The sequence below is a fragment of the Harpegnathos saltator genome, unplaced genomic scaffold (genome assembly GCF_003227715.2).
Source record: "Harpegnathos saltator strain DR-91 unplaced genomic scaffold, Hsal_v8.6 scaffold473, whole genome shotgun sequence".
Classification (NCBI taxonomy): Eukaryota; Metazoa; Arthropoda; class Insecta; order Hymenoptera; family Formicidae; genus Harpegnathos; species Harpegnathos saltator.
The window spans coordinates 18,455-27,500 of NW_020230287.1; the positions used below are offsets into that span (position 1 = coordinate 18,455).

Here is a 9,046-nt window from a genome sequence, read left to right on the forward strand (position 1 = left end):
CGCATAATAAATGATTCCACATACCTGGAAACATGACGTATTGCTGCCGGCATCCTGCTTCTCGGCTGCTGGAGTCCTCCGGATTTCACTCGCTCACGCTTCTAATGTCGGTACTCGCGATTCGACCGTGTGGTTAATCAACGCGATGCCGACGCGATGCCGATTGAGTATCTCGAGGACCGACGAGATACATTTCGTTCAATTACACGAGACGGAAGTGACGAGCGCGTCGCGCACGGCTGCTGTTGATGGAATGAGGTTGAATACACGAGGTGCGTGAGTATTATAATACGAAGGGCAAAAAGTGTCGTCGCTCGCAAGCCGATCAACACAATCGGCGCGATGTAAATATTGCGGGCCTCGGCGGCGGTTGAAGCAAGAGAGACTTGCCCTTGGGCGTCTCTTCTTTTCTCGAAGGTTCCGAAGCGACGAAGGGAATATTAGGAGGCCTTTCAACTGTACGCGACATTGATGCACTCTATTTATTGATTACTGAAAATAAAGAAAATTACTCTGTCGAGGCATTGGACATTTGTCAACTTTATGTTAATTAAAGAGGAATGTGCACGATTAGAAAATGTGATAGCAACTAATTGTACAGAGTGTCAAAGTTGTTGTAACGCCGTTTTCGGAGAATAATTAAGGATCATGGTAGCGTTAAAGAGAGGAATTTCATCTCATGCGAATTTTGTCTCTTTCTCATTAAATGTTAGTCCTGTATAAAATGTCGTATTTAAAAGTATTGTTTCGCACTCACGAGATTTTGTCGTGAATTCTGCTTTGCGGAAATCTCAGATTGGATCGCGGGCCAATACTTTTCAATGCGACGGGGAATAGAACGTGAAAATCTTGTATGCCTCTGAATCCGAAAACAATTAGGAGAAGAAATGAATACTTTTCAATATGAAAGTCCGCATTTGAAAATTATCGATTGCGATTGAATACAAGGCACATTTGAAATGAATTGAATCCTTTTTAATACGAAACATTCACCACTGCCATCTCGCATTTAGCGCGGTGAAATTTAATGAGAACTAATACCTTTTAATCCCTTTCTTCGGATCAGAAACAGAATTCAGTTGTCAATATTCAAAATGTCAATACTTTTTAATATGTTTCAGTTCGACATTTTATACAGGGATATTATCCGCTGCGAACAATAACTCTTCTACTTTTCATCTAATATTCAATGATGATAAATAACATTTAATTGCATTCGTTTGGCTTTTTTATTTTGAAAATAAAAAAATATACCAGGGTGAGATTTCACCCATGACAACATCAACGTGATTTTCTTTGATGTTTTTTTTTTAAAGTTCAAATATTGCGTCGACTCGCGAGATATTTATAATCGGAGTCTCGTCGCGTTAATTAACACGTGCTGCTCCGAGCGGATCGAATGCTCACCAACGACCACTGTCAGTGCCACGAGCGAATGTCCGGAGCGGACGGGATGATGAATTGAGAAGCAGGACAAAGGGAACGGGACGCGGGCATCATGCGTTACATCATGCGTCTCCAGACATGTCAAATCGTTTATTATAGAGGAGACTTTGATACGGCAACATGTATTCGAAGATTTAACATTTAATACGTACTTCTATTTTTTCTGCCCCCCCTCTCCCCCACCGCTCTTTTTAGGCCTGCGGGCATAGTCTGATATAGAGATGGCGACTGTGGTTGCAGCACGGACATAAACCGCCTGAAAATGGATGTAGCACGGACTTCCACCACATGCAGATTTTACCACCGAGACCTGAAAGTGGATGTAGCATCGTAGTTCCCCTCTCAAAATGGATGCAGATGGCGTCCTTTCCTAGTGTGGAAAGTCGGTGTCGCAGAAAATGTCGTGTTGACCGCTCTCAGGTTTCTCTCTTGTTTAAGTTTCACTTAAAACCAAAATAATGTTGGTGCAACTGGGCCTTAATGTACTAAAGTGAACAAGAACCGTGCATGCTTTGCCGTTATCGTCAGGACAGGCGTAATGTGCACACATTTTCTAAAGCCCGTATCAGACTACGGATTGGGATTGAGTATTGGATTGAAATTTAACCAATCAGGAGTAAATTTACTATACTTGAGATTATTTTCTCTTTTTCAATTGGTCAAATTTCAATCTAATCTCAATCCCAATCCATAGTCTGATATGGGCTTTAGGGGGCATGTCGGAAAAAGCATCTTGATGTAACCGACTCGGTGGCCGCTCTCAGGTTTCTCTCTGGTCACTTATATGACTGGTGGCGGTTGGATGTGGTTCCTATAACTACGCATATTTTTTGATTGTGGGACTGCGTACGCGTTGTCCCTGTTTTTCTATTACTTTCATACCACTGGAAAATAGCGTATGGGCAAAGTTGAATGCAGTTCGGAGTCATATATTGAATTGAACTGCACTTATATGACAGGTAAATACGTGGTGGGGATAAAAAGCGTACGATGCATAGGTTAGGTTATCCGAAATATTATTTATTAGAAATTAAAATAGAATCAGAATTGTGCGAAAATTAACTTTTTCATAGTAATGAAGATGACAACAAAAAAGTTAATTTAGAAATAAGGGCGGTGATTCGCAAACAATATTATAGTTCGTCCTCGTCCAGAATTATTTAACGAATATGATGATATGGAATTTTTACGACGATTTTAAGACGATTTAGATTTTGCAAATGCACTGTTCAGATGATTTCCCTCTTTCTCTTTTTTTTTAGGTTCGGACGTCTATTAGCATAAATTATTAAAATATTATCATATATTTATTGCATATAAACATCTTACTTTACTTACGTTACATCTTACTTGTATTCTATTAATATAAAAATGTTTTAAACTAATGTAATTATATCTCGCTAGATTATAAAAGTTATGACTGTTTGATCTTCTTTTTTCAATATAACAATCTTAGATCACCATACCTTCAGCTCTTCCCGAGGAATATACAACTATATGGCACAAAACTGTTAGATTCATCAAGTTATGTATGTACCCTTGAAGTTGTACACTTGAAGTTGTTGACAAACGTCTCTGGAAGTAATTATCACGATATATCGCTTTTAAACCACAAATAATTACCAATAGAATGAATAACTGTGGAACAACGCTCATGTTTAAGTAATTGGTAAACTACCCGATAAAATTTATCTTATAAATAGTAATTTGTTAGATAAGCTGAAATTTATCGAAAAGTTGAACAACCGGGCCTAAAGGTCGTAAGAAGATAAAAAAAAATTCTTGAGTTTCCGACTTGTCGGTAGTTGAAACTACTTGTTTGCGGGACATTTTTAACCGTCTGACTCATCGTTGATTCGCGCTACTTGCCACTTTGTAGTTCCAAATACCAAAAAATCTTACGAGCAAGTAGTACAAATCAACAAGACAGATATGGTAAAAGATCTCCAATTGTCCGAGAACCGCATGAACTTTTACAGAAAACAAATTGAAGGACGGATTTGTAAATAAGAGTATTTATTTTCTCTAACAATCATCACAACGTAGTGCAAGGAGTAATACAGAACTTGTCTTCTACCGTTAAACTGACTGCGCTAGTTCTATATCTTCCTCCGTTTTCCAACAAATCTCAACCGCATACCTGTCTCTTTTCAAGCTCCGAAGGTGCGTATTAGCCCAGTGGTGCGATTCTTTAACTCGTTATTGGAGTTAACGACAGTTTCGTTATCGTTGCGCAGCTTTTCTACGGTATACAAAAGCTGCGCAACGAAAGTGTTGTTAACTCCAATAACGAGTTAAAGAATCGCGCCGCTGCAGCAGAAAAGAAACCTATTATGGCTGCGTTCCGATATTCACTGTCAGCACTGAGAATCTATAATATACGTGACGCATACTATATATTTTCAGTACTGACAGTGAATATCGGAACACAGCCTATAACGCGATACAGCGTTATGAACTTCACCGGTGGACACGTCACAAGGCAGCACGATCGAGATAAACAGCCCCAATTACGGACCTCGTGTCCGGCGCGCTGCTCACTATCACATGTGTGCGGGCTTATTGATATCATCTGTATACATCGGCCCACGATATATAGCTCACGCGAGCTGTCGTAAGAGAGACAGGTGAAGCATCAAGCTACAAAGTCGGCGCCGACACACGCGACGATCTCTCGCAGCGCAAACGAGAGGTGACTTCTTGAGAGCAGCCGAGAGTTACTTGCCGATCAGTCCGCTGCCGGTTTATCAAAATGTAACGACTCGCGCGTCACCGGGACGCGACACTTCTCTCCACTTCTTCTATCTTTAGCCGAGCGCGCAAACGAGTACCGGAGAATTCCAAAAAGCCGTAAACATGGCGGTCGCGAGCTCCTTCGACACCTGGCTCAGCGAGAAGCTCCAGGCTCTCAACACGGATGAGAGCGTCTTCGGTTCGTACATCAAGGGTATCCTCGAGGGCGACGAATCCCAGGACGAGAAGATCGAAGCGCTCGAGAGCATACTCGCGGGCATAACGGTGAGTAATCGGCACGCGCGGCCGCCTGAGCCGTTGAGGTTAGAACGCGCGCGGCGCCGGTCGAAAATAGACGTGAGCCAGCTCCGAAAGTACGTGCCGTAGCCTCCCGCGCGTCCTGCTCCGGTGATCTTCGTTCGCGCGAGCGTATCCCTGGTGATTCGCTTCGCGAACGTAAACATCGTTCATTGTGTTGTTACTATCGTCATGTTGTACCGTCACATCAATCGAGACTCGTCAAAACGCGAAAGTTTTTTAATCAAGGGGGGAAATGTACAAATTGATATGTGACACGTGTAATTTTGACTGATATCCGTGAAGAGATGCGTCTCGGTAATGTCTCAGAGTGGCAATGGCATTACTACAAGACACTTAACTTAGGTTGTTTTTGTTTGGAACCATGTAATGTAACGAAGCAATGACAAAACTTGGTTACGATATAGGAGGACAATATCAACAAACATGTAATGGAGATATTAAATGCATGGACGGAATGGCTGCCATCGCAGGACGTAGCCGCAGCAACCATACCGACGGAGGACGTCGACGTTCGACTGGCACGAATGCTCGAGTCGCAGTGTCTACCCACAACAACGCAGAGAAGTTACACAGAGGAAGAGAGACGAATTCGAGAAGCCATTCTAGCACAGTACAGTCAAATGTCCGACGAAGAGAATAGCGAAGCAGATGGAGAAGAAGACGGTGGCGGTGGAGATTGTGGGATTGAGAAGAACTTGAATGCAGCAACCATCATACAACAAGAGAGGGAAAAGAGAGAAAAAGCCAAGCTCGAGAGCCAGAAGAAGAAGGAGAAGGACAAAGAGGACAGGTAAAATTGCAGCAGGGACATATCCGTATCGTTTGATGTTATATGATAAAATAGTAAAAAGATCACCGAGTGTCATCTTTATATTTTTCAGGGAAAAGCAGAAGCAAATGAAAGAGGAGAAAAAGGAGAAGAGAAAAACCCAGAAGGGAGAGAGGCGAAGGTAGCATCGAAACGAGAGTGGTGTAGGATTTACCTCAAAATTGTGCGAACATCATCGAGTATATAACGCTCTGGCATTCATCATATATGTCTATCAACAGATATGTTTATCGTCGTACATACAACGATCTTTGACAACTATTTAAACCAATCACTGATCTTACATCTTTCACTAGACAGATATGTGTGTAGTACTCTTGTCATTGGAATCAAAGCGAATGCATACTTTGCAAGAAAATGATATATCTCTGCGACATAATGTTGGAATCATCTCCTGTGCCTTCTTTCATCTTCTGTCTGTCTTTCTCTTTCTCTCTGAAACATTGTCCCCTCTTTCGCAATATTTGTTACTTATTTGTATTTGTATTTTATTTTTTAAATGTGTCCTGATGTTTGTGTATTCAGAACTCGTGCCCCATGTCATATTTATTGCTATCGAGCAGTAAATCCGTTTTTATTTCTTATCAATATAATATTGAAATCCAATAGAATTTTTTATATTTCGATCATTGGACGATGAGAAACGATTCTGAATATCGATCACCTTGTACACACTTGTACACTTTGCGCATATTATGTTATATATATATATACACATACATACATACACCTATATGCATGTGTATATATATATATATTTCATTATATGAATTATGTATTTATAATAAATATGTTAACTATGTATATATATATATATGTGTATTTTTTAATTATTGATACATCTAATCTGGTAGTTCACTGCAGCTCCAATCAGAGTCTCCCAAGAAGAGCGTAAGCCATGTAAAATCAGCATCGGGTAGAATCACAAAAACACGCATTGCATTTGTATCTTTTATTAGTATATATTTACACACAAGATATACCGAGTCGAAACCGAGTCATCTTGGTATTGCATTAATAATGAAAGACAAACGCAGTAAGATAAAAACAAACGCGAACAAATGATACAAAATGATGATGATGCTTCAGTGTGTGTACGTGTGTATCGTGTGTTGTGTGTGAGCGTGTGTGTATGTATGTAGTGTGTATGTTGTATCTCATTACATATACATATATACTAATGTCATTATTAATAATCATTTTATTATTTAGCAATTCTCTCGTTTATACTATAGTTAAGTCGGGCAGAAATTGACGAACTCGCACTCGCACATTTGTCAACAAGACATCCGTAATTGTGAACGCTGAATTACAAATCGCTCTATGAACTCTCGACACACTTTCTCTCTCTCTCTCTCTCTCTCTCTCTCATTCCGCTTTTCCTCCTCGCGTGCCCGCGGATATCGTCGTTTCGCGTGGGTCCGCGTGGGTCCGAGAGACAAGATCTCTTCTCTACCTATACGGAGCAGAGGCCTCTAACGATTCACGACCTCCCCGGGTCGCTCGCGCGGAACGACGCGCGTGACCGACACTTACGATCCACCTAAACGGCACTGTGCGCTTCGTCGTCGCGGACTCCTCTCGCGTGCCCCCCGAGCGGGCTCCATTTTACGTTACGTATCAACGAGCTTCTCCTCGGACGTGAATCGCGCACTCTCTCGTCGCGCGCGCGATCGCTTGCATTTATTATCTAATGAAAACTTACTAACGCGTGTAATAAAACACAAACGCGCGTAAACGCTAATATGATTGTCCTACCAAGATGTGATCTACGAGGATCGGCCGTCGCGGAGGCGACTCTTCGCGATAACGAACGTACGCCCCCCTTCGGAGCGCTCTCACTCTCTTTCTCGCTCTTATCGGACGCGTCTTTATCCGTCGCAGCAAGGAGAAAAGGGCTGGTTGCGCGAACGGTACACCGCCGCCGTCCTGTACGCGCGCACGGTTGTTGTCACGCTAATTTAATGTTTCGAATAGCGTTTCTAATCGCGTCGTCGACTCGTTAATTAATTACACACACTGACCTAAAGGATATACACGCCGGAGTATTCCGCTTAATACCAATCAAGGGAATTTTATCTCCCTCTCTCTCTCTCTCTCTCACTCTCATTCTGTGTATGTGTGTATGCACATTTCTCTCTCTCTCTCTCTCTCTCTCTCTCTCTCTCTCTCTCTCTCTCTCTCTCTCAATCTTTCCCTCCCCTCTACCGCCGTGGTCGAACGAAACACGCGAAATTCCACAGCACGTTCGTTAGGTCCTGAACTAGAAAAAGCGACCGTCTCTCTGTCTCTCTCTCTCTCTCTTTTTCACCTCCGCCCCGCGTGCGACGATCGGAAAACCCGAAAGTCTCGCGGCGCAATGAATTTTGACCAGGTCGACGAGATCGAAAGAGTAAACTTCGGCTCGTCCTCGCGGTTCGCCCTTGATTCTCTGTTCGCTCGGATAGTATCGACGTAGTGTGAGCCTTGTCTACTCAAACTCACTCTCCTTCCTTGGTCTCGACTACTCTGATCTGAGCGCGTCGTTTCCTCGCGGGAACAGGAGCCGACAGATCGACCGAGTGAATCCTAAACTCGACACCAGTGGCATTGACGAGACCGATCGTCGCTCTCTCTTCTCGCTCTACGTGCGATGTTTCTTCTCGCGTTTCCCTTACACGTACACGCGGACGTACACGCGGCTTATGCTAAACGCCGGGTGTGTGTCGGTCGCGTGTACGCGCGTACATATGTGTGCGTGTGTGTGTGTGTCTGAGCTTACGGTGTGTGTCGCGTGTGTACGTGTGTGTATATGGTGATGCATATTATAATACGCAGATTACACAACGTCTCTTCTATACACATATATAATTTGATCCCGCTGTATACAGTAGTGAACACAACTAAAAACTTGAGACTGTACAATTGAACGCGTGTCCGGGGCTCCGTGGATGACAGAGCCCACCGCGCGTTTGTTCTTTGAACGCTCGTCTAATTATCCTCTACGTATCTTAGACTTAACTCGTTCTCTTGCTTCTCCCTGCGTGCTGTCGCTTAATGCGTAACGGTATATATTTATATATAATAGATATATGCGCATATCGTATGTCGTACACACATACACAGCACACATGCGTGCACACACACACACACTCTCTCTCTCTCTCTCTCTCTCTCTCTTTCTCTCATTCCATCGTTCGCACTCGCTATTCAAGGGAGCCTTTATCGCAAGCAAGTAAGCAAGTACACAACACGCACGCATACACACTTTCCCTTTCTCTCTCACGCATGCACACATGCGTACGCACACATACACACACAGTCGTCATCTTTATACATAATTTGATATATCTTGTTCGCTAAAAATCGTCGTCTTAGACACTACGCTCTCGTGAAACTTGTCGCCTGAAGTAATCGAACAAGGTGCTTTTACCCGAGTTTTCATGATGATGGTCGCTGATGATTGCTGCGTCGCGATCACTCGGATAACAGCTCGGCTAAACTACGAGTCCGCGAGAAGAAGATTGTGTGAGAATTGTGTGGATACGTATATTATGTAATAATAATATGCGCTACTTCGTCAGTCGTTCGGGCAGATTCGCCATTATGAATTATATATTTATATACGTAGTCCTTAACAATTAATACACTTCCACTTTTTCCTTCTCTTCCCCTCACTCTCTCTCTCTCTCTCGCGCGCGCGCTTATTGGCCATTCGTCGATCATGTCGCGCGATAC

At 42.8% G+C, this 9,046-nt stretch overlaps 2 protein-coding genes and 1 long non-coding RNA gene across 3 annotated transcripts in view; 2 read left to right on the top strand and 1 right to left on the bottom strand.

Moving 5' to 3' along the window:
• Positions 1-2,233: 2,233 nt before the first annotated feature.
• Positions 2,234-2,872, top strand: LOC112589339 (uncharacterized). The gene is made up of 2 exons (XR_003113478.1): positions 2,234-2,405; positions 2,709-2,872. It is a non-coding gene; the product is annotated as an uncharacterized LOC112589339 (long non-coding RNA).
• Positions 2,873-3,475: 603 nt separating this feature from the next.
• Positions 3,476-5,818, top strand: LOC105188207 (coiled-coil domain-containing protein 43). The gene is made up of 4 exons (XM_019843622.2): positions 3,476-3,609; positions 3,853-4,464; positions 4,905-5,290; positions 5,382-5,818. Exons 2-4 carry the CDS (start codon positions 4,303-4,305, stop codon positions 5,452-5,454), a joined length of 621 nt encoding a protein of 206 aa, XP_019699181.1. The 5' UTR covers positions 3,476-3,609; positions 3,853-4,302; the 3' UTR covers positions 5,455-5,818.
• Positions 5,819-7,632: 1,814 nt separating this feature from the next.
• LOC105188211 (probable serine/threonine-protein kinase dyrk2) overlaps positions 7,633-9,046 on the bottom strand; it is a 341,632-nt gene continuing 340,218 nt past the window's right edge. Inside the window, exon 11 of the mRNA XM_025302226.1 lies at positions 7,633-9,046. This exon is cut by the window's right edge and continues 4,507 nt beyond it. The gene's annotated coding sequence lies outside the window, so the exon portion shown is untranslated.

What these genes read in the sequence shown, in the direction of transcription:
- LOC105188207 (XM_019843622.2), top strand. Translation starts at nt 4,303, where the DNA reads ATGGCGGTCGCGAGCTCCTTCGACACCTGGCTCAGCGAGAAGCTCCAG. An exon ending in GCATACTCGCGGGCATAACG is followed by an intron (nt 4,465 to 4,904) that starts GTGAGTAATCGG and finishes GTTACGATATAG; the next exon opens with GAGGACAATATCAACAAACA. An exon ending in GAGAAGGACAAAGAGGACAG is followed by an intron (nt 5,291 to 5,381) that starts GTAAAATTGCAG and finishes TATATTTTTCAG; the next exon opens with GGAAAAGCAGAAGCAAATGA.